We start from the raw sequence: 24,332 nt of genomic DNA on the forward strand, positions 1-24,332 counted from the left end.
ATTCAATGTTGTTCACTCTGTGTGGTCATAGGACTGTGTGTGTGGGCTCAAGGAGGAGTCAGGACCCAGCTCAGTTCTGAAGGAGCCCCCAGCCCATGGGAACCCTACTCAATATCAGTGGACTCTGGTTATGTAGTTGTATAAAAGGCCCTGGGCACACAGAGAGGGCAAGGATAATACATCCCCAAAAAGATGGAGGGCATTTAGGACTGGCCACTTGGAGGAGGTGGCAATTTAACTTTGCCTAGAACGATGAAGTCATGTTACCCTTTGAATGAAGGGAGAAGCATTCTTGTGAAAGGATCAGGCCTAAGCTGAGGTCCTAAGGTGTGAAATGGTGTGGGAGAAAAATGGAAGGTGAGGTGTGAGGGAGGGAAGTTTTGGGCTTAGGATGGAGCTTGAGGAGGTATGAAGAGGCCAAGGAGGGTGTGTAGAGCTCTCTCCTGAAGGTCTCATTATGTCCACAAGATCCTTGACATCCCCAAGGTCCCTGGGTGGATGGATTCCCTCTGGCCCTCATCCCTAACATTTTTGGTGCAGGGACATGATAGGGTCTGCTGGAACCTGACCACCCCATCTCCTGCCCTGGTGGAGTCCCAGGGCTGGTGATCACCCGCACTGTAGGCTTCTTCCATGAACATGTTGTGCTCCTTGGGCCCCACGGCAGCCTGGCTGCTCTGTGACTTGCAGAGCATGATGGTGGTTGGGTATCCCTGTCTGTCTTTGCAGGAAGGGTCCTGAGGTACCTTCAGGTGAGACAACTCCATGGATTTGGAGACATGGGAGGACGTTCTGAAATGGAAAAGAGGTCCAGGATGTATGTAGGCATCCTCATGTGCATTCATGAATGCAAGCCCAGTAGACACTGAGAGCCATGTTGGTCAGGATCAGGCTTGGCAACATCCTTGCACGTGTCTACCTTCTGTTCAATGGATTGGCTAAACCCTGGGAGTAGGGAAAGGGTCTGAAAGCCTCAGGGATGCTGTTAAGTAGGCAGCATTTACTGTGGGTCTGGAGAGGCCTGACTTCCCAGCAAGTGCTGGTGGCACAGATGTGGCTGACAGGACCTGGAGGGCTCAGGGTATGGCATCCCCAACTCTAGCTCTTGCACTGACTTGGGGAGCCAGTCTTCTCAGGGTCACACACAAGACTGTCCTGGCTACCCAGATATCACCGAGGGGGTCTCTGGTGGGGGTCCAAGGGCTACAGGGCAGGTGGGAACAGGAGCCATGAAGATGTGCTGGACTACAACACCGTCTGTGCTCCAGACCTCCCCCCACCTCCTGGTGCTTGAGAACAATTATGTTTGCATGACAGAGATACTGAGAAAAAAACATGTGGCATGGGCAAGGAAGGACATCGACCCCTTGAAGCTGGTTCCTTCCTACTTCCTTTTTCCCTTCTCTTCTTTTGCAAATGTGGGGACAGGATTCCCTCAGATTGTACTCATTGCCAGAAGGGCCAAAAAAGGAGGTATCCTTCATTTTGGGGGTGGTGCCCAAGCTGTTTGTCTCACGACTTCCTCTTGGACCCTCATGGCAGGAGTGGGTCTCTGCTCCACCTGCTCTGGGATCCCATTTCTCTTTCACTCTCAGTTCCTGGTTCCCAAATACCGACCACAGGCAAGTCACGTTCTTTCTACCCACTGAGGATGTAGCGGTGAGCAAGACAACAGACTGTCAACAAATTCAAAGGGTACATTCATGATATATTAGAAGGTGGTTCATCTCTTAACATGTACCCATTAATTTATTCTACTATGTGAGAAACGTATGTCAGATCATGTAGCTCAAAACCCTCTTGTGGTTCCCCATTGCACTCAGCAAAAAGCTCAAAGTCCTGAAGATGGTAAATACGACACCCGTACTGCCCTTCAAGATAGAGCAACAGAAACCAGATGCCCCCTCCTGCCTTGAACAACTCAAAAAATTGGAAAAACATATACAAACCCACTAATATCAGACATTAGGCAACAAGAAGTGCAAGATAAGTATTCCAGAGAGGTGGAAAATCTGCAGGGTCGGCCCCCAAATCGTCACAACTTGCTGTCTGGAAGTTTCTAATTTGCAGGATGAGGGAGCCCAGGAAGCTCCGTGGGCCACTCGAGTGGAGAAAATGGAAGTGGAAGTTTGGGGAGGCCAAAGTGGCTTGTGTTTGCAGGGAAGAGTACTAGGAGACAACTGCACAGTGAGAGAAAGTGAGCACTGGAGGTTTGAAGACTCCCCCCCACCCCAAGTCTTCCTCTGAGTGCTGGTTAGTGTATGTGGGAAAAGGGCCACCAACAGGAGCAGAGGAAATACTCCTCAGAGCTCACACAGGCTGAGAATAATTCCTTTTTTTTTTTAACAGCCACAGTGGAAAACTTCGTAATTCATAGGGCACTGGGCAGGGTACTCCGAGTGGTATTATCTTGGTGATGAAGGAAAAAACAATCATCCTTAGACAAGAATGCTTTGGTGCTGCCTAACAAAGCTTAAAAGCAAGCCTCAAAGAGACCAAATTGTTTTTAAATGAATTGTGTTCTAGAACAAAACTCAGGAATATTTGAAAAGCACAGAAATATCCAGCATCCAACAAGGTAAAGTTCACAATGCCTGACATTGAATAAAAAACTACCAGGCATGCATGGCAGCAAGAAAGTATGACCCCTAAGTAGGAGAAAAAAATTAATTTACCAAAAGCAACACAGAAATGACACAAATGATAGAATTAGTAGACAAGGACATCAAATGTTATTGTAACAATATTACACATGTTCAACATGGTAGATTAAAACATAAGCATGCTAAGGAGAGATATGGAAAACATAAGCAAGATGAAGAATACAATGTTTGAGGTTAAGAATACACTGGATGAGTTTAATAGCAGATTAGACACAGTAGAAACAAAGAGTAGTGAACTTGAAGACACTGCACCAGCAACTATCTAAAAATGAAACAGAAATAGAAAAAAAGACTGGAAAAAATGGAACAGAGCTTCAGTGAGTTGTAGAACAACCTCAAAAGCCATGGCGTGCGTGTGTAACATGAGTCCTCGTAGGAGAAGAAAGGGAGACAGAAAACAATATTTGAAGAAATAATATCTGAAGTTTCCAAATTAATAAAAACTAAAAATCCCACAGATCCAGAAAACACAATGAACCTCAACTGAAACAAACATAAAGAAAACCATACCAAATGGCATTGAAATATAATTGCCTAAAACCAATGCTAAGAGAAAATCTTAAGAAAGAAAGCCAGATATAAAGGATGCATTATATGCAAAGGTATAAAGATACGAGCAAGAGTGTGGTTCTAGTCAGAAACAACGCAAGCCAGGAGACATGGAACAACATTTCAAAGCACTAAGAGAAACAAACCTGGCAAGCTAGTCAGAGAAAAACATTTTAACAACGGATGGTAAAACCAAGCCTTTATCATATGCGCTAAAACTGAAAGAATTTATAACCAGCAGACCTGTGCCATAAGAAATGTTTAAGGATGTGTTTCAGACAGAAGGAAAATAATACCAGATGGAAATATGGACCAAAAAAAAAAAAGTGGAAAGGGTAAATATGTAAGTGAGTATAAAATATTCTTTCTTATTGTTCAAGTTCAAAGTAAAAATAATAACGCCTTGTGGGGCCTATAACAAATTTAGAAGTAAAATACATGTCAACAATACCATAAAGGCCAGGAGAGGGAAATGGAAATAAAATGTTGTAAGATTCTTATACGCTGAGTGGCACATTATCACTTAAAGGTAGACTGAGATATTGTAAAATTGTAAACTATAAGCACGAAAGCAATCACTAAAAAAATCAAAGAGAGAGTAAACCAAAATATATGTAGTAATAAGCCAACAAAAGACATAGAATGGAATCATAAAAAATACTCAGTTAATGCAAATGAAGGCAGAAGAGGAAAAATAGAGCAAAGAAGAGAAGAAACAAAGCAAAAACAAATTGCAAGACAGTAGATTAAAATGAAATCATATCAATAATCACATTAAATGCAAATGGTTTAAATATCTAAATCAAATAGCGGAGACGGTCAAGTTGAATAAAAAATCAAGACCCAAGTATATGCTGCCTATAAGAAATACACTTGAAATATAATAGACACAAATCAATGAAAAATAAAGGATGGAAAAAGAGAAACCACACTAATAACAATCTGAATAAAACTGGAGTGGCTATATTAATATCAGACACAGTATATTTTAAAGTATATAATAATATAGCCATGGATAAAGAGAATCACCTCAGGGGCACCTGGCTGGCTCTGTCGGTTAAGCATCCGACTCTTGATTTTAGCTCAGGTCATGATTCTAAGGTCATGGGATCCAGCCCTACATTGGGCTGGATGCTGAGCTTGGAACTTGCTTGACATTCTCTCTCTCCCTCTGCCCCTGCCTTGCTCATGCACATGCGCTCTCACTCTCACTCTCTCTCTCTCCCTCTCTCAAATAAAAAAAAGAAAATAAAAGAATCAGTTCATAATGACAAAGGGGTTGTTCATCAAGATGACTTGGCAATTTTAATTGTTCATGCACCTAATAACAGAACTTCAAAATACATAAAGCAAAAGAGATAGAACTGAAAGGAGAAATAGTTGAAGGATAGTAGAATCATAGTTGAAGATTTCACCACCCCTCTGTCAATAATTGATAGAGCAAGAAGACAGAAAATCATTAAAGATATAAAAGAGTTGGACAATACTCTTAGCTAATGTGATCTAATTGGCATTTACAAAACTCTCCATCTGAAAGCAGAAGAACAAGTATTCTTTTCGAGTGCATGTGGAACACCTACCAAGATAGATCATATTCTGGGCCATAAAACAGTCTCAATAAGTTTAGAAGGATTCAGATCAAACAAAGCATACTCTTTGGCCACAATAAAATTAAATTAGAAATCAATAGCAGAAAGATGTATGGGAAATTCCCAAGTATTTTGAAACTAAGTAACAATTGTAAATACTGCTTAGGTCAAGAAGAAACTGAAACAAAGTAAAAACTACTTTGAACTGAATGAAAGTGAAAACACAACATATAAAAATGCATGGGGTGCAGCTAAAGCAGTACTTTGAGGGAAATTTACATCATGAAAATTTATAGTATTAGAGAAGAATAGGGGTCTGAAATCAGTGACCTAAGTTTCCACCTAAAAAACTAGGGAAAAAAGGGAAGATTAAACCCAAAGAAAGAAAATAATAAAATAGCAAAAATCAATGAAGTAGAAAACAGAAAAGCAATAGAGAAAATCAGTAAAACCTACAGTTGGGTCTTTGAAAAGAGGAGTGAATATATTTGATAAACCTCCAGCAGGCTTTATTAGGGCAAAAAGAAAGAAGACACAAATTATTAATATCAAGATTAAGAACAGATACACCATTAAAGATCCTACAGACATTAAAAGGACAATGAGGGAGTATTATGAACAACTTCATGCCAATAAATTTGACAACCCAGCTGAAATGGATGAATTCCTTCGTCATAAAAGGACTAAATGCCGAAGCTCAATCAAGAAGAACTAAATAACCAAAATAGCCCATCTATTATAAACATTGAATTTGTAGTTGAACGTTTTCCCACAAGGAAAACTTTAGGCCCCGATGGCTTTACTCTTAAACTCTACCAAGCATTTAGGGAAGAAATGATACCAATACTATAAAACTCTTTCAGAAAATTAAAGATGAGAGAATACTTCTTAACTCATTCAGTGAGGTGAGCCTTAATATCCCGATACCCAAACCGAATAAAGGCCCTGCAAACTTTCTTCACGTAAAAATCCAAAATATATGGACACACTCATTCATCTACCATGACCAAGTGGGCCTTATCCTGCGCATGCAAAGCTTGTTGAACATTTGAAAATCAATGTAACTCCCAATATTGGTAGATGAAAGGAGAAAACCATATTATCATCTCAACAGACGCAGAGAAAGCGTTTGAGAAAATTCAACATCCATTCCCAAGAAAAATAGGAATTAAAGGAACTTCCTCAACCCAATAAAGAATACCTACACGAATCCTATAGTTAATGTCATACTTAATGGTGAAAGACTGAATGTTTTCCCCACATAATTGGGAATGAGGAAAGGGTGTCTGTTCTTACCACTTCTATTTGACAGGGTACCGAGGGCTTAGTCCATACAAACAGGTAAGAAAAGAAATGAAGAGTGTACAGACTGCAGAGGAAGAAACAAATGATCTCTACTTATAGAGGATGTGATCACCTAATTAGAAAATTCCAAAGACTCTATAAAAAAACCACCAAAACTGACCCGGGACTTTAGGAAATTTGCAAAAATAAAGTCAATGTACAAAAATCAGTCATATTTCTCTACACTAGCAATAAGCAGTTCGGAATTGTAATTAAAAAGGTGCTGTATAGGTAGCTCAGTTGGTTAAGTGTCTGACTCCTGATCTTGGCTCAGGTCAGGGTCTCACAGTTCATGGGATCGAGCCCCTCATAGGGCTCTTCCCTGGCAGGGTGGAGCCTACTTGGAATTCTCTCTCTCACTCTCTCTTTCTGTCCCTCCCCCACTCATTCTCATTATCTCTCTCTCTCTAAGTAAATAAATAAAGTTAAAAAAAGTTACCATATATAGTAGCATTAAAGACATGAGATATTTAGGTAACAAATAATTGCAAGGTTTGTGGGCTGTAAAATATAAAATAGCAATAAAAGAAATCAAGAAGACTTTAATAAGTGGAGAGATACACCATATTCATGGATCAGAAGACTCAATGGGGGGGGGGGCGGGTGCGCCTGGGTGGCTCAGTCAGTCCAGCGACTGACTTTGGCTCAGGTCATGATCTCGTGGTTCATGGGTTTGAGTCCCGCGTCGGGCTCTGTGCTGACAGCTCAGGGCCTGGAGCCCGCTCCGGATTCTGTGTCCCCCCTCTCTCTGCCTCTCCCCTGCTCATGCTCTGTCTCTCTCTGTCTCAAAAATAAATAAAAACATTAAAAAAAAAAACCAAAAAAGCAGACTCAATACCGTGAAGATGCAATTTTGTCTAAATTTATCTAAATAGTCAATGCAAAACAGAGGCCAGAAAAAGACTCACACGTACAAAGCCAACTGATTTTTGATAAAGGCGCAAAAGTAATTCAATTAAGAAGTGTATTCGACACATGGCGTGCAATGATTGGATATACACATGCAAAAAATGGGCCCCACCCTATACTTCACACTGTGTACGAAAATGAACTCTAGATCGTAGACCTAACATTAAAACCCGGAGTTCCAAACTTCTAGCAGAAAATACAGGAGAAAAGCTTTGTGATCTTGGGCTAGACAAAGATTTCTTAGGTGTGCCTCCAAAAGCACCATCCATAAAAGAAAAAAAAAAAAAATGAACGTTAAATTGGATGTCGTCCAAAGTAAGAACTTCGTTTTGAAAGACATCTAGAAAAAACCAAAAAGGGAAGCCGTGGATTTGGGGGGAAGATTTGCAAATCACGTATCCGATAAAGATCCATATCCGGACTACATACACGTAACTCACGAAACAAAACCTCAAACCCCAGCGCAAGCCATCTGATGAAATACAGACAAAAGATCTGAATAGACACCCCACCCAAGGAGATCCACATGACAGGTGCTCGACGTCATTCCTCATGAGGGAAACAAGTCAAAGGGGAATGTTGCTACACGTCTACTCGAATGGCTAAGACTGGGGGAAAAAGGCCTGAAAATTCCAAGTGCTGGTGAGGTTGGGGGGTAACTGGCCCTTTCGTGCAGTGCTGGTGAGGACGAAAACTGCACGGCCCCGTGGAGAGGGGAGCTTGGTGTTTTCTTAGGAGGTTCCCCGCGCACTCTGCTGCCCCACTCCCAGGCATTCACTCCGATAAAATAACAACTCCCTTTCACACAAAAGCTGTACACGAATGTTTCTCACGGGGCTACCTGTCACAGCCCCAGCCAGAAGAAATGCACGTCCTCTGCCTGGTGAGAGCCTAAAGAAACTGTATTACATCCGCGGAAAAACTCACCGGCCACAGAAAGGAATGAACTGCTGAGAAACAACACGGGTGGGTCTTGACTGCATCCTGCCATGTGACAGGGACCGGCCCCTGAGAGCTGCGCACTGTATTGTCCCCTTCTTATGACTTCCTGAAGAAGGTCCAACTAAACAGAACACAGCTTAGTGGTTTCCGGGGATGGGAAGCTGGAGGAGGCTTGGCTGCCTAAGGGTCATGGTGGATTCTGGGGAGGCAAAGCTGTTTCCTCTCTTGCGTGTGGTGGTGGTTTCACGTCTGTGTGACTTTGTCAAAACTTGCAAAGCGACCCACTGAGGACGGTGAATCTTACTGTGCATGAATTATAGCGCAGTAAAAAAGAAAGTAAGATCTCTAAGAACAAAAATGATTTCGCCCCCTCTCCCATCTCATTTCTTTCTGCTTTACTCCACCCCGGTCACAGTGAGCTCCCACTGCTCCTTAAACCACCAGGCACGTTTCTACCCCAGGACCTTTACACTGGCCGTCCCTTCAGTCTGGGGAACATCCTTCCTCCAGGTAGCTGCTTGGGTCAGTTTCTCACCTCCCTTGAGTCCCAGCTCAGTTGTTACCCCCTTGAGGAACTTATTTAAAATTGCAATGTACCCTTCACCCTGCCCTCTCTACCCCCTACCCTCTCAACTTTCTTCCACGTCACTTTTAACCTTGTAACATTATATAATTTACTGTATTACACGGGTGGCGTATTGACTGTTTCCCCCACGGGAATGTAGCCACCAGGGCAGGGATCTTTACGTCTTGTCTCCAAATCTATCCCCTAATGCGTGGAGCAGGGCCTGGTACCTCAACAGGTTCTCAGTAACATTTGTGGTCAGGCCCACCCTGATTTCTGGAGAAGCCCTGTGACAGCCCCCAGCTCCGCAGGACCCTGGGCCCATTGCCCGGAGCATGTGTCCTTCCTGCCTCCTTCCTCCTCCTCCTCTATCCCGTCCCCTTCAGGGCAAGGCACAGATGCCCCCCTTCAGCCTTCTTGGCTTGCAGAGAACATCCCGGGGTGGGGGTGCCTCCCTTACTGCTGACTAACCCCTGGCCCTTCCCCTTCCCCAGTGTCCCTGGGGATGCACTGGCCGTTCTTGGGTCCCCAGCATGTCCCAGGGAAGGCTGTCCTTGAAGGTCCACTGAACGAATGAATGAGAGGCTGAGTCCGAGGGCGGGCTGCCGGGAGGGCCTTCCCCACACAGTGGCTTCCTCCTCCTCCCGTCCTCCTGGGGCTGTTCCCGGCAGCCCGGCCTCCTCCAGCCGCCTTCCCAGAGGGCATTCATGGTCACTCCACCCCATAGCCATGCCCCCTCCCCGCCATCTGCCTCTGGGAGCCAGGTGGCCACTCAGGGGACACTCCTGGGGCTGCCAGAGATGTTGCATTTCTGCACGTCGGAGTGTGGGTGACACGGGACGCAGCCAGCCCATCCTCAGGATGAAAGCATTTTCCGAGGTGCCGGGGACAGAGACGGGGTGAGGCCCTCGGCCTGCAGTGGCTGGCCACCTTCACGGTTCCCAAGCCCTCCCCGGGGGCAGCCTCGTTCCTTCAGGGAGGATTTATTACGTGCTTACTGCATACCAGGAGATGCTGCAGGGCCTGGGGGTTCGTCTGAACAGGACACACGGAAACCCCTTCCCTTGGAGAGCTTGTGTCCTGGGGGAGAGGCGACGGGTGGACAGGAAGCCGGGTGCCGTGCCGGCTGGGGACAGGGAGACCGCTGGGGTGCAGGTGTCTGACAGGTGCCTGGTGCGAGGGTGTGGGGTAGCCGAAGGACGGAGTGGTGGGTAAGTGAGACATTCTGGGGGGATGGCCACCCGCCCCGCTGCACGTGACATCCTGCTGGGGAGGGGTGGGCGCCCCCTGGTCACCTCACCTCCGCCCCTCCGCCCCCCCCCCCCCCATCACATCCGTGCCGGCCGCATACGCCAACCCCAAGAGGTGCCGAGACACAGAGAGGTTCAGTGACCTGTCCCCGCACACGCAGCCTCTGCAGAATGACACTGGTTCAGACCCAGACCGAGCCTGAAGCCTGCAGCCTGGGGACCGTGGCCAGCAGAGCTCAGCGCACACTTGAACCTTCCTGGACGACCCCTTCTTCCTACCACCGGCCAGAAAACCAACCGCTTCCCTGCCACTCCCAGAAAGTGTGGCCTTTCAGACCGAGGCCGGCTGGTGCCACTTCTGGGGGCGTCTCATGAAGGGCTGGAGTCCCCGGCGCCCCTCCGCACCCGGACGGCTCGTGTCACCCACAAGCACTTGGCCCGTATCTTGTCCTGAAACGGCATCCTCACCCTGTGACGGCCAAAGTGGAATATATTTTTAAATACAGAAGGCGACAGAAGCGTAGTCAGGCAAACAGCTGCAGAGGGGAGCGTTTTCTCGCCTTAGAAGAGATCCAAGATGCGGCAGAGGAGAAGACAGGCCTGACAACACACACGTGGAAACGACTGCGCGCACACAAAAGTAAGTGAGTTCCAAACAAGCACAAAGCTGCTCCTTCTGGAACAGCTTCCCACCACGGGCATCGCACGCAGGACTCCTGCTCGGGAACCCGCCCAGGGATGGCCTGGGCGCCCAGGGCGCCCAAGGAGGGCACCCCGGGGTCTGGGGAGGCAGGGGAGGGAGCCCGCCGGGCCCCGGGCACGGGAGGTGGAGCCGCCCCGGAGCACCCGCCTGGAGGCCGGGAGGAGCCTTCCCTAGGACGCGCCTTGTCTTTGCCGGGACGCTGGCTGTTGTACCACCGTCCACTGTGTGGATAAGAAGCCGAGGCTCAGGGAAGCAGGCGGACAGTCCGTCGGTCCCTGCGTTCACTCATGCAGCAGGCACGTGTGGACGGGGACAGTGACACGCTTCCAGCCACACCTCTGGTCCCCACAAGCTATCAACCACCACCCCGCAGGGCGATGGCAAAGCCAGCACTTGGATCCAATATCCCCCCTCCCATCCTCCTCTCCACCAAGTCAGGAGCTGCCAGGGGGGCTCAGTCCCTATCCTACCCTCTCCCCGGCTGCTCCTAGCTGTAGGGACCCCTCTTTTCTTGGCTCAAGGCCTGGGGCTCAGCGCCAGATGCCCCCCGGGGTGCCCCTTGCTGCCCCGCAGGGAAGCACTGTCCCGAAAGATGGAGGGGCCGGGGCACCTGCGGGAAAGCAGGACATAGAGTGTCCCTTCTGGGGACACGTCCCCTCCTACATGTCCCAGCCTGGTGCTGCGCTGACCTGGGGTTCTGGGACACGGCTGATGACGTCCTATCGGCCGAGGCGTGGCTGTGTGACTTTTCCGAATTCTGCTCGTCCATGTTGGGGTGCAGTTCGGAGAACCCACAGGCCCCAGCTTCCAGCTCTGTCCTCATGCCCAGCGGGGCAGCCTTATCTCTGGGTACCCCCTCCCCACCCCAGCCAGCCCTGACCTCACCCCTGAGGTCACAATGGCGCCAGTGCTCAAGGCACCTTCCCAGGGCCAGCGCTTGGGCATGGCATGTGCATGTGTGTGCATCTGTGCTCCTGGTGTGGCCTTGGGCTCAGCCCTTCTGTCTCTGGTCCTGAACTGTCCCCTGTGAGATCCACGGAGCCCGCCCCGGCTGACACCTCGGCTTGTGAGGAACCCTGAGACCAAAGACCCAGCTAATCCTGGATTCCTGACCCGAGACACTGGTGAGATAGTGAATGTGCGTTGTAAGCCCCTAAGTTTTGGGGTCATTAGTTACACAGCAATAGATAAGTCACCCATGCTCTGCACTGGGGAAACGTGGCAGAATTAGGGTTCTTTGTGACCGCCCATCGCACTGGGCCACAGTCCAGTCGCAAGGCTGCAGGGCAAGCGTGGTCCAGAAGGCTGGCCGGGGACACCCAGCATGGCCCCTTGTCACCATATCTGGCTGTTGGAGGCCCTGCGGGTGGGGCTGGTGAGTGGAGGGCTAAGAGCCAGGACGCTGCAGGGGTAAGGGGCTCTTGTGGGCCAGGACCTGCTGCTGGGGCAGCGACCTGCACCCCCATAACCATCTCCCTCAAGGGGTCCTTGAAGCCACACTGTGCACTCAGCCCCTGCGTTCTGGGAACAGTCTGTGCCCGGGACCAGGGCCCTGCTGGGGAGTCTCAGAGACGACAGCCAACCAGGGCTCACCCCTGAGTCCACGGGGGCCTCAGCACTGGCCCCTGGGGTTCAAACTCCAGCTCTGGTACTGCCGGCTGGATGACTTCTCTGAGGCCGTGACTGCTTTCAAACAGGGCGACAATGCCCACCCTCCCCCAGCTGGTTCTGACGTTCAGACTGCTTTTCCGTGAGAGGTGCTTGGTGCGGGACAGGTGCCCCCGCGGCACGGAGGCTGGGCTTTGGGGGTGGCATCCCCAGGTCTAACTGGGGTCCTGTGGGCCGGGTGTTTGGGTCCCCACCAGGTGGAGGGAGGAAACTGGCCGGCAGGGGCCAGGTGAGGAGGGAGCGTGCTACGTTTATCGGGGCCTCACTGGGTCCCCGGCACCCTTCTGACTATGTCACCTGGAGCCTTAAACCTTCCCGCAGGCCCAGGAGCTGGGAGCTGGGGTTCCCTCCGAGGCCCAGACAGGAAGCTGCGCCTCGGGTCGCTCTGAAATGGAAAAGGTCGGCACGTATCCGGGTTTACCTGGAGCCCTGAGCTCGAGTTCCTCCCCCCCAGCACCCTGAAGCGGACCGCTGAGAACCAGGCCCGTAAACTCCTTCGTGACCGAGGGGCCCTGCTGAGCCCGATTCTGCGAAGCTGCCAGACTGGGTGTTTGTAAGAGCCCCGTCTGGGAGAATTGTCCTCCACAGGCCCCGGGGCTGTGTCCCGGGCACCTTTGTGGCTGGTGGCCTTGGCCGGGGATGTGCCCCAGCCACCCCCAAAACGGCTTGCGTGACTGTTCCTAAATACGCAGCAATTTCGAGAGTTGGTTGTTGAATACAGCCACAGCAGCTCACAATTAAATGCATTTTATTAACAACAGGTAATAAATACCCCAAACTCATCACTTCCTGGTCACTGGACCAGATCTCACTGTGCCCTAGGGGTGATCTACAGCTACGGGCCTAGCTACCGTGAGCCACCAAGCACCTGAGCGACTCCGTAACACTGCCACCATCAGCCGCGGGGTGGGGGGATACTTTCTCCATGGACACCAACGATGCCACGGGCAGGGTCCTTTGGAGAGCTCCTTTTTAGATACTTGCCAGGCTGATTGGGCAAGATGGCCCGACCAGTCTCCCCTCCACTCGGGAACTTGGAATTGGGGCCGAGAGTGAGACCTCGGGGCTGGGAGTGGGGCCCCCTTAAGGCCGCCCATCCCCCGCTCAGGGGTCCTGGCAGAAGGGAAGGGACAGAGGAGGGTACGAGCCCTGGGGGCTTTGCAGGTTCTGGCCTTGACCTTCCCAAGGCCCCAGTGGGCCTTTGGGGTCACTGCAACACTGTAGACTAAGTTGCCCCCGGCCAACCTGCTGAGGCAGGTTTTCTGCAAACTCGTTTCTGAGGGAGAACTTTCCGGCAAGTCCGGCTCAGGTAAGCTGAAGGAGCTGCTTCAGAGGTCGCGCACTCCCGCCTCGGCAGGGTTTGGGGGAGGCTGGATGTCTGGGGAATTCAAGCGTCACATCGGGGCAGATGGCAGAAGTTGAGCCTCTGTGGCTGGACCTCGGCCCCAGGGGACACAGGGAGGGTCCCCTGCTGAGATCTGACCCTTGTCCGTCTCCCCTCACCCCTCACCGTGAATACGGCAAGATGTCAGGGGTCCAGTGCCGCTGGCTGGGCCGTGCCACGTGCCTGTGTCCCCTGGAACCTGTCAGGAATTAGGGAGCAGCGCCGCGGCTGGATGTGGGCTCCCAGACTGCTGCCTGCTTTTCATAGCTGGGCGTGCTCACGCCCCTGGATTGGGATGAAGCTCAGAGAGGGTGAGAACCTGGCTGGAGGTCACCCAGCAGGCAGTGGTGAAGCCGAGTTCAACCACGGGGGCCCCCCCCTCCCCCCACGGAGCTCCAGCTGGGGGTGCGGATGAGGCCTGTGGACAGTACGGAGCAGGCCCCAAGAGGCGCCCGCCTGTGCCTCCCCACGCGGCCGGCAGGTGGCGCTGCGGGCCCAGGCAGGCCTCAGGCAGCGTCCCCGCAGCTCTCCCAGCCCAGAAGGCGTCTGGGGAGGGGACCGTGGCATTCCAGGCGGCTGGGCAACCTAGGGTTGCTACCCACCGGGGGCCAGGCAGCTGTGGGAGAGCGCCAACTCTCTCCCACCCCCACGCCCCTGCACAGGCTCCCTCCAGCTCCACTTCTGCTGGGCCCACCCCGGGGCCGGCAGCCCAGCCCCTGCTCTGCTACCCAGGCCCCTCCTCCCACCTCCTCCCTGCTCCCAGCTGCAGCCAGGTCCGCCTCTGAGGCTTTGTGCAGTGCCCTCCCCTGGCCCCTGGAATGCCCTTGACAAGATTCTCTGCTTGATCAGGCTCCAGAACCTTCTCCCGGGCCCATCTGCGCCCTCCTGCGCCCTCCAGTCTCAGCAGGGAGCTCCCATCCTCCGCTGCCGACATCTGGCCGCCCTCCACATCTGACCGGTTTCCTCATCCTGCCCCCCACCCCCACCTCTCCAGGGGAGGTCTGACCACCTGGCCTGGCTTCAGCAAGAATCCTGGCAGGGGGGTTCAGCCTGAACGCCTCCACCCCGGACGTCTCCTCCTGTCCATCCGCCGACCCATAGCCGCTGGTGCCTGGACGTCCCACGGCCCCTGCTTCGTTCTGATGGAGACAGTCTTCCCCTCCCACGTGCAACCCCAGCGCCCGGGTCCCTGCACCTGCTGTGATAGTGCTCCCTAGAATAAATCAGGGTCTTCAACAAGTGTCATGAATATTTTTTTTCTGTAACGCCCAATCCCTCCCCACCACACACCTGCTTTCCTAAAGAAACTCCTTGCCCTCTCCTATTTGCCCTCAGAGACCCCAGCCCAGGTCACCTCCTCTGTGAGGCCACCCCTGCTTTCCCTGGGCTCCCATAGCATTCATCCTCCCTGCTCAGGTTGCTTCAACATCAACTCTTGGAGTGCCAGCTCATGCTGGGCCCCTCTGCGAGGCGGGGGTGTTGACAGAAGGTGCCAGGCAGACAATTTTCTCTCCAGAGGACCCTCCCCCAGGAGCATAATGGCTCCATCTGAACCTGGGACCTCCTCCCATGATGTTTAAACCCACGGAGCCCAGCGAGCCGGGCCTCCAATGGCCTCAAGTGCAGGCTGGGACTCCAGGCTTCCCTTCCTCTGGGCCTTGGACTCTGTGCCTCCAATTCTGGCCCCAGCATTTCTTGGACCAGGGAGTTACCCCTTCGCTGAGCCTCCTGTGGGTGCCAGTGAGAGGACCCGCCCACAGGCCCCTGTGGACCCTGGTCCCTGGGGTCAGTCGGTGCTGCCACCACACCAGGCCCACTCTGCTCTGCCCACACATGCAGCCCTCTGCCTGCTGGGACCCTTCCTGTCCCCCATCACCTGTCACTGCTCCCAATGCCTTTTGCTGATGGCCCTGGCCAGGCTCGTGTCTCTCCCCAGCCTCCTGGTTCTGGGGATCCCCCTGTGGGTTCCTAGCCATGGTCTCTCGCTAGACCCTCTGCCCCAGGAGGGTCCCCAGGGACCCTGTGTCCCTGCCGAGCTCCAGCCCGGGATAGGTGCCCATCACATGGGTGAAAGTGCCAGATGTGCTTGGTGGAGGCTGCCCCAGGAGGGGTCCTGCTCCCTGTCTCTGGTCCATGTGGCGGAGTCGGCCCAGGGTCCGCAGACACCTTGGGTCCCTGCGGGTGCATGACCCAGGACACCCCCCCCCACCCCCACCTCCCCCCCCGTCCTCTAGGGTCCGTTCCTCTTTCCAGACTCCTCTCTGAATCTTCCACAGAAAAAAACGGAGAAGGGTTTTCTCCTCCACTTTCTGAAAATGAGATTTTAAAAATAACTCAGAGGCAGTGGCGGAGACAAGAGGGGATTATGTGGGGGTTCGAGCCACACCGGGCAGGTCAGCAAGGCCTGCTCGCCCCTCCCCCTCGGCTCTCCCCACCCCGGGCCTCTCCCGACGTGCTGCTCTCTCTGCCTGGCCCCCTGGCCGGCCCTTCCTCAAGGAGGCGGGCATCTCCATCTCTAGTGATGGGGAGACAGCAGTTGGGGGGGGTCTGCTGAGAAGGGAGGTGGTCCAGGTGGTGGGGCAAGGAACGTGTGGGCTGTGACTCTCAGCTGGAGAAGGGACTGAGAGTCCCTATTGGTCTTGCCAGTCTCCTTGGTTCTCTCCCTTCTCTGGTGAGCTCACGGCTCACCAGCCCCATGGCCTCCTGGACTATTTCTTGTTCCTCAAACATTGTGTCTTTCCTGCCACAGGGCCTTTGCATAGGTAAAGGGTTTCTCAGACTCTCTTTCCTCTCCCTTCACGTGCTATACTGCCCTTACCCTCAGCTTCAATGTTATTTCCCCCAAGAGACTCTCTCTGTCCACAGAATAGTACACAGGGTGTCCCCACACCTCCTGCCCCCACCCCAGCTCCCTGACAATTTCCTTCTCTAGCCTTATCATAATTGATAATTCTCTTTATTTATTGACTTACCGTGTCTTTTATCTATCTCTCCAACTAGACTGCAAGCTTCCTGAAGGCGGGGACTGCAGATGACTGTTTCCCCTCCCACATCACCTGGGCACTCACTATTTCTGTGTGTCAGTCCCAGCCTATCTTCTTTGAGGGGCTCTGTGGCCACTGGCTGCAGGTGCCAGGTCATCAGCCGGTGGGATCGAGCCTTGGCGGCTCCCCGAGAGAACCACTTGCCTGATAACGCGCCCGATCAGCCTCCTTCCATCCCCTCCAGTGTGCCCTGGGATTGCGTCTCAAGTGACCTCGCGTCCTCAAATCATTTGCCTTAACGTCCAGTGGCAGGCTGAATAACACCCCCCACCCCTTCCCCAAAGATGTCAACGCTCAAATCCCTGGAACCGGAAATTGTTATCTTATACAGCAGGACAGGACTCTGCGGCTGTGATCCAGTTAGAGATCTTCAGATGGGAAGATTATCCCAGATTTTCTGGGTGGTCCCTAAGTGCAATCGCACGAATCCTTCTAAGAGAGAGGCAGAGGGAGTTTAGATACACAGAAAGAAGAGGAAGCCGCGGGACCACAGAGCAGAGATTGGGGTGACGTGGCCACAAACAGGGAATGCCAGAAGCCCCCCCCCCCCCCACCTGCAAAGCTGGGAGAGGCGAGGAACAGATTCTCTCCTGGAGCTTTTGGAGGGAGCGCGGCTCTGAGGACACGTTGATTCCGTCCCAGTGACACTGTCTGGGGGCAACTTGTTAGAATAGGCCTAGGAAGGAATACAGGGTGCTTCTGGGAAGCCCCAGCTAAGACACACCTGGTCTTGTCTTAATTATTGTGGCAGACTGGACTCTGTCACTCCAAATGCTGGCACCCGACGGCTCAGGTGAGGACGACATTTCCCAGCCTCTCCTGCGGCCAGGAGGGGCCGCGTGACTAAGTCTCACCCTGGAACGAGAGAACCGAGGGCAGTTTCCCCTCCTGTTCTCACAAGGAGGCTGGAGACCTGGACTGCCCCTCACCCTCTCCCCGGCTGGGACACGATGGGGTGTGACGTCCCTCCCGGGGACACCACCGAGGGGGTGCAGCCACGGCCGGGGGGGGGCCGTGGGGCTGGGGGGCGCCCTGTGGAGCTGAGCTGTCTGCAGGCCTGGGACACGACGCTCCGTCTCATCGAAACTGCTGTGTCGGGGGCTCTTTGTTACCACGGCTTACATGTCACCCTGACTAGTACACCATGGGGTCCTGGCCCACAGAGGCGCCCCGTGAAGGTCCGCACAATAAGAACGTCAGCAGCAATGGTGTTTGTTTCTCCTGTATTTGTTACCCCGTGAGACGGATGGCTGAGCCGCCACCAGAGCCGCCGTCTGCCCCGAGAGCCGGCGTTGAGTGGCCCCAGTGCCTGGAGCACGGGATGATGGGAAACGTGACCTGTCGAGCGACGTCCAGGCACCCACTCGCCCAGCGCGGACTCAGAGGCCTACGACTGGCTGTGCTCCTGCGCCACGGGTGCCGTGAGCGCCAGGCCCTCAGCCGCCCTGTCCAGCGGGGCCCGGCCTGGCGGGGGGGCTCAGGAGGCGCTGGTGGGTGGGAGGCAGGGTGTGCCGGAGGAGGGTACTGTGCCGTGTGGGGGCCGACCGGGCACCCGGTCGCTGTTCCTCAGGACCCCGCAGGGGCACTCAGGGCCTAGACCCCGGAAACACGCGATGGGGCGTCCTGGCACTGAGCCACCGTCGGGGGGGACGGCTGTGCTCTGGGCCCACACTGGAGGGTACCCGGGGCGGAACTGCGTGATTCCGACTCCTGCCGGCTGGAGGAGTACGGGCAGTTCTGTCATTTTACGTTAGTGAGTGGCACACGCACACGAGGGCTTGCAGGAAAGATCTGGAGAGGGTTCCAGCCTCAGTCCCGTCGGCTGGCAGACTGGAGGTGCTTCAACCCCGCGATCTTGTCACGAGGCGGTCAGGAAGCCGGTCCTCAGGGAGGGGGCAGTTCTTTGTGACCAGTCGCGTTCCCGCTTTGCCACATTATACCCCCTCCTGTGCCGCACCCTAACTCTTCACTGACGTGCAGGCAGGCGGTTTCAGCCCTGTCTTACAGATGGGGAAACTGAGGCCCAGGGAGGTAATGTGGTTGGCCCAGCCTGCGGAGAGTGAGGCCTGCTTCCGCTCCTGAACCCCGTCCCCGCCCTGCCCCCTCCTCAGCTGCTTTTCTGAGAGTGGTGGCAACCAGTGAGGTGCAGTTCATTTGGGGGAGGGGGGCTCAAGGCCCTCCCGCTGGGGCTGAGCTGACCTCGCCAGGGCTCTGGGCTAGAGGAGGTGTCCAGGCCCGCTGGCGGGGGGGCTCCCAGGAGGCGACGAGATGGAACAGGCGCTCGCCGCGGCAACCGTGGCCTCCCCAACCTCTCACTCATGCACCTTCCTGGGCCGGAGGGTGGCGCTGGACCCAAGGTCTCTAAGCAAGGAAGGGAGAGTCCCCGGTGACTTCCAGAGGGAGGGCCAGCTGGGCCTTGGGGGTCTCTGAGGGGTATGGAACAGGCAGAGAGGGCTTCCTGGAGGAGGCAGCGTGAGCGAGGGCCTGAAGGATGGGTTTGCATTGTAGAGGAGGGTGGTGCGGAGGTGTGGAGATGCAGGAGCGAACCTGAGAGTGGCCAAGGGGCCAGGTTTCCAGAAGACCCCCTTTCCTCCCCCTGTCGCTGTGCTCTTCCAATAGTGGGCTGAGCATTATGACACACGGGCCTCGGCACGTGCAACCTTCGGTGCTGACGGGAGTTCATTTCTTGCTCACGTAACGGTCTGAGGCTGGGGGTCTGGCGCTTTCCGGTCTCCCTGAGAACGGCCTCAGTGCTGGGGGTGACGCATCCCCAGGGTGAACCTTCCAAGAGCGGGGAGGGGGGGCGCTGTGAGGCGGGCCCGAGGCCCTCCGCATACACCATGCACGTGTCACGGGCTACCTGCCCTATGATGACTCATGTCCCCACTCCCCTACCGGTGCTTGGGTCCATTTTGAGGGAACTCGAACTCATCAGGTCCCTTGAGGCCAGGGGCCTGGTTGGACCCATTTCAGGGGGGATGCTGGAGCTGCCACTGATCCACGAGCCCTTGGACCCTGGGAATACTCGCGGGCTGCCTGCGGGCTGGCCAGGCTCGTCCCGGCTGGATTACGGCCTCTGTGGCCCCGTGAGCGTGCAGGGTGGGGGCCGTGGACAGCAGGCTGCGCTGTGCAACAGGGGTAGAAGGGGCGTGGGGGCCCTGAGCCGGGGGGGTTGGTTGGGAGGGGCTGAGAGGTGTCTGAGTGCCAGGGCGGGGTCGGATTGTTCCTGAGCAGGAAGGGGTGAGCCGCAGGGGTGCAGGGGGAGGGGGCCGCCAACCCTCCTTGACCCTTCTCCCTCCTAGCCCCAGCCCGCTTTCAGGTGGGGCCCCTTTAAATGCAAGGTTCTCTCCCCCTCAGAAGGCCCCTCCCCTGGTGTCCTGGGCAGCCAGGTAAACGAGCCTGACCCCCAGGTTGCGGGCATGGCTTCCCCTCATTCCGGGGCCCCCAGCCCGGCTGGTCTGGCCCCTCCTCCTGCAGCTCCTCCCGGTGAGTCACATGGCGGGGGGAGGGTTGGAGGAGAAGGGGTGTCCCTGGCATCCGGGGCTCTGAGAACGTGGGAGAGGAAGCAGCCATCCCACCCCCTCTTCCTGGGTGGGGGCCCTGCCAAGGTCACACAGAAGGACAAGGCCAGAGTGGGGGCACTGACCTCACCCTTGACAGCCCCTTCTTCCTCTAGGACCGCTGCCCTGCAGCCCTCCCAGGGGTCCTGCCACCCTTGGACCCCTGAGCCTGGAGGTGGGCCAGGGTTCTCCTCACTCTTCAGGGCCCCTTCCAGATCATTCTCTGCCCCCCCCCCAACTGCCTTCTTAAAACCCCAGTGCTGGACCCCCACTCCTCAGGAGTCCACACTTCCTACCCCTACTGGAGAGGGCAGTCATCTGTCCCCTTGAATTCTGGACTCCGGCCCTGACCCTCTCTCCATCTCTGTGGCCATCGCTTCGGTGATTCCTTCCCTCACCCTGGCCTCTCGGTTCCCCAGACTCCCCTCGAGCACTTGTCCCCTTTCCCCCACACCCACCTTTGCCCTGGTCATGCCCTTGGCCTTGCCAGCATCCAAACTGCAGCCTGGCCCTGACCCCCTTCCCGGGAATCTCGGGAGCTGAGGGGCGAGCCGCTGTCCACTGTTTCCAGCACATTCTTCCTCCTCCCACCTGCCCTGCCTCCCTCCCTCCCTTCCTCTGCTCATCCAGCTCTGCCGTGATTGTCACACCCGCACACACACCCCCTTCCCTGGGCCCTCTGTTGTTTTATTGTACCAGCCTGGCAAACCCCCAACTCCCCGCCCCCGCCCCGCCTGCACCCATACAGCTGAGCCGAGCTGGGGATAAACTCAACCACTAATGCTCTTCAAATTCCTGACTGCGAGCCTAAGGGGCCTCGGTCTTCACATTGCACTCCTCCCTCTGTCCATGTCTCCCTCGCTCCAGGCCCCCACCTCCCCCCTTCCTCCTCACACTCGGCTGCTGGCCCTGCTCCCTCTTTCAAGAACCCAAAGCCATGGGAAGAGGACTCCTACGGGTCCCCAGCACCACGGGCACCTGCCCACCTGCACCTGTGTCCACGGCTCTGTCTGCCCCGGAGGCTCCTGTGACGCCCCATCCCAGCTCCCGGCCAGGCCAACGTTCCTGCCCACTCATGGCCACCCCCACCCTTCCTCTCCACTAGCGTGACATCTTCTCTCCTTGCTAGATCTTTCCAGCAACGTAAAAGCTTGCTGTCGTATCCTATCTCTTGGCCCCATGTCCTTTTCAGCTATCGCCCTATTTCTCTGATCCCTGTTTATAGCAAGACTCCTCATACTTGCTGCTTCCTAGTCTTTCCTCACGAGCCCACTGGAATCCGCCCTTCATTAAGCAGCTCTGCTCAAGGTCAACCGTGACCTCCACGCTGCCAGACTCTGGGGGCAGCTCTGAGGCCTCGTCTGATGGGACCCGTCATCGGCAGCTCTGGGCTCAGGAGCTCCCCTCCTCCTTGCCCTCTGGAGCCCCACGCATTTCCTCCCGCACCACTGCCTGCCCTTCCTCCTCTCCCTGGCCCTGCTGACAGGAGGGGGCCCCAGGCCCTTATCCCTTCCCACGCTCTGCCCCAGCTCCATATCCCAGGGGTCTAGCTCCAGCCTGGAGCCCCTGCCCCGACTCCAGACTCAAAGCCAACTGTCCTCCCCTCCTCTTCTTCCTGGCCCGTCCAAAGGCAACCAGCTGCCCCAAATGGGGCCCCTTGCCCCAAACTGCTCCTCTCCTAGTCACCCCACCTCACCTCCTTTTTCTCTGGTTGCTTGGGCCCAGCGTGTTCTCCCTTTCTCGCCTCCCCCTCCCCCCCCCCAACTGTCTCCATCAGCAAACCCTGCCCTTCCTTCCTCAAGCCACATTCGCGGCCTGAGCACTTCCCACCACTGCTCTGGACGGGCACAGCCCCTCACCTGCATGGCTGCCCTGGCCGCCACATGGTCCCCTTGCTGCTGCCCTTACCACCTCACCTGTTCACACGCAACAACCAGGCTCGCCGGGCCAAGTGCCAGTCAGAGAGTGGCATCCATTTGGGTGTGCCAGCGCCCTCCCCGCTCCTCTCCAGGGGGCTGCGTCCAACTCCCCCCTCCCCTGAAGCTGTTTCTCACCCCGACTCACTGCAACACCCCACAGCCACTGGCACTGAACCCCAGCGGCTCTCCCAAGAAGTCTGCCCGGAGGCCGGCTGGGGGGCTGAGACATTTACCTTTCAGCGGAGGCGGTGGGAGGCCCCCCGCCAGGTGGCCCGGGAGCTGTCCACGGTGCTGACCACTTGGGTGCCCCTCTGGCCTCGCCCACAGCCCAGGCCCACTCCCGCTATCACCGGGTGCCGGTGGCTCTGGGGCATCTCTGGGGCTGAGCTAGGAAGTCACTGTCCAGTGACACCATAGGTGTCACCGTAGGTTCAGCAATGCCATCTCATTTGTGAGGGTGGCACAACAGGTTTGATCGTTCCCAATTTTTAGAAGGGGAAACTGAAGCCCAGGAAAGTTGTGCTCCCATCAGAGGCTTTCCAACAGACAGAGAACCATTTCACCCTCCAACCCGATCCCTCCATCCCCTGGGGCTGCTCGTCCCCCTGGGTCCAGGGTCACGGTGTCAGGCTGGGAACCGGCTGTCACCCCCAGCTCCTCCCCACCTCCATCTGCAAGGTCTGGCATTTGCCCTTCTGTTTCCTCCCAGCTAAGTGCTCTGCTGGCAGTGTCCTTACTTTGTCCTCACCGGGCCCAGATCCGACCTCCAGGCTGGGCTCCCACAGTCCACTCTGTACTGGGAGTGACCACATCACCCCCTGCCCCATCTGCTGCAGTCTGTGAGCCCAGCCCAGCCTCCGGAGCCCGTTCAGGAGGCCCTGCCAAACTCCCCAGGCTCCTCCCTGCCTGGAAGGTTCCGCCCAAGCAGTATTGAGTGGCCTTCTCTTGTCTGCACCCTTCGGTGCCTTTCTGCCCTCCTAGCTGTCCGGGCGCCGTCCCCTCGGGGATTTGTCTCACGCCTCCCGTGTCAGTCCCGGGACCCCACCTCTGCCCTCCAGGCCCTCCTCGCCCCCAGGCAGGTTCTCGGGGTCCCTCGCTCTCTCCTCGCCCGCACACGTGGCCACTTGCCCTCTGTCGCTCCCGCGGCCACGGCCCCGCAGGTCCCGCCGCGGCCCCGGAGCCCCCCTTCCCGGACATCTACGGCGGGGACGCGCAGCTCTGGGCGGCGCACTTCCGCGGCATCGGGCGCGCCTACCGCGCGCTGGGCAAGGAGGACGACTTCGCCATCCGTGTGCTCACCGAGGACTTCACGCTGCCCTTCCCGTTCGCCTGGCCTCCGGGGCCCGACCCGGCCCGCGGGCCGCTCTTCTACGACCCGCACGACCGCGCGGGCTTCGACTTCCTGCTGCGAGGCCCGGGCGCGCCGCCCCCTGCGCTGCTGCGGCCCCTGCACGCCACCGCCCAGGCTGCGGTGCGCAAGCGGCGCCTGGAGCGCCTGGCCCTGAGCTACGCCAGCGCGGGCGCGCCCCGGCCGGGCCTGATGCTGCTCCCGCCTGGGCCCGGCGCCGCCTTCCCGGGACCCGCGGGGCCTGAGCCCGGCACCCCTGGCACCCCTGGCGGCGCCCCCAGGCTGGGCTAGGCCGCGCCCCCAGGCCAATAAAGAGTTTCTCTGCTTCGCCAGCCCACGCTCTTTGCTGGACACACGGTGGCAGCTGGACCCCCGGAGCAGGGCGAGGGGCTGGGCCCTGCCCCCAGGCCAGGCTTGGTCAGCCGCGCTGCTGGGGAGCCACACGGGTCTCCAGGGGAGTGAGTGAAGGAGTGAGATCGCGATGGCATCCGGGCAGGCTAAAGGGACGGGACCTGGGATGGCGATGCTGGCGGCCGGCCCTCCACTCACAGTGCCTACACTCTGGGATCCTAGCCCCGGCCCCGTGGTGGGGAGTAGCGTGCCCATCCCACAGATCAGGACACCGAGGTCCTGGCTGTCCCAAGTAGCATCTGGGATCTGGTTCCCCATATATCCGACGTCCAGTTCAGCCGTGTTTCCGTTTTCCAAGACAGAGCGGCTTCTGGGGAGCTGGGAGAGGGGAAGGGCAGCAGGTTAGCAGGGCAGAGAGAAAGCCCCCACCCCCCAGCAGTGGAGAGAGTACAGAGCGGGTGGGGGAGAGGCCCGAGGGATGCCAAAACAGGAAGGTTGGGGGCACAGTCCCCACTGCTGCACCCCTGTTGTCCTCCCCTGTTGG

At 55.8% G+C, this 24,332-nt stretch overlaps 2 protein-coding genes and 1 long non-coding RNA gene across 6 annotated transcripts in view; 2 read left to right on the top strand and 1 right to left on the bottom strand.

Annotated features, from left to right (window-relative positions):
* The window catches only part of LOC102954119 (maestro heat-like repeat family member 5), a 61,572-nt gene extending 50,204 nt beyond the window's left edge, over positions 1–11,368 (bottom strand). For 2 of the 4 annotated variants that reach the window (XM_042973338.1, XM_042973339.1), the window contains exons 1-2: positions 11,204–11,368; positions 614–792 (exon numbers count right to left, since the gene is read on the bottom strand). In XM_042973338.1, the coding sequence (XP_042829272.1) occupies positions 614–792; positions 11,204–11,337 (313 nt within the window). In that variant the 5' untranslated portion in view covers positions 11,338–11,368. Of the gene's footprint in view, positions 1–613; positions 793–7,981; positions 8,118–9,566; positions 9,590–11,203 lie in introns of those variants that run through there. The other 2 variants (XM_042973340.1, XM_042973341.1) reach the window with 2 other exon arrangements.
* Positions 11,369–11,430: 62 nt separating this feature from the next.
* Positions 11,431–14,554, top strand: LOC122234945. Its single transcript, XR_006212946.1, has 3 exons — positions 11,431–11,638; positions 12,504–12,943; positions 14,416–14,554. It is a non-coding gene; the product is annotated as an uncharacterized LOC122234945 (long non-coding RNA).
* Positions 14,555–19,998: 5,444 nt separating this feature from the next.
* On the top strand, positions 19,999–23,755 carry LOC122234970 (homeobox protein CDX-1-like). The gene is made up of 2 exons (XM_042973209.1): positions 19,999–20,096; positions 23,250–23,755. Exons 1-2 carry the CDS (start codon positions 20,030–20,032, stop codon positions 23,726–23,728), a joined length of 546 nt encoding a protein of 181 aa, XP_042829143.1. The 5' UTR covers positions 19,999–20,029; the 3' UTR covers positions 23,729–23,755.
* Positions 23,756–24,332: the final 577 nt, after the last annotated feature.

This window comes from Panthera tigris, chromosome F2 (assembly GCF_018350195.1).
Source record: "Panthera tigris isolate Pti1 chromosome F2, P.tigris_Pti1_mat1.1, whole genome shotgun sequence".
NCBI classification, from domain to species: Eukaryota; Metazoa; Chordata; class Mammalia; order Carnivora; family Felidae; genus Panthera; species Panthera tigris.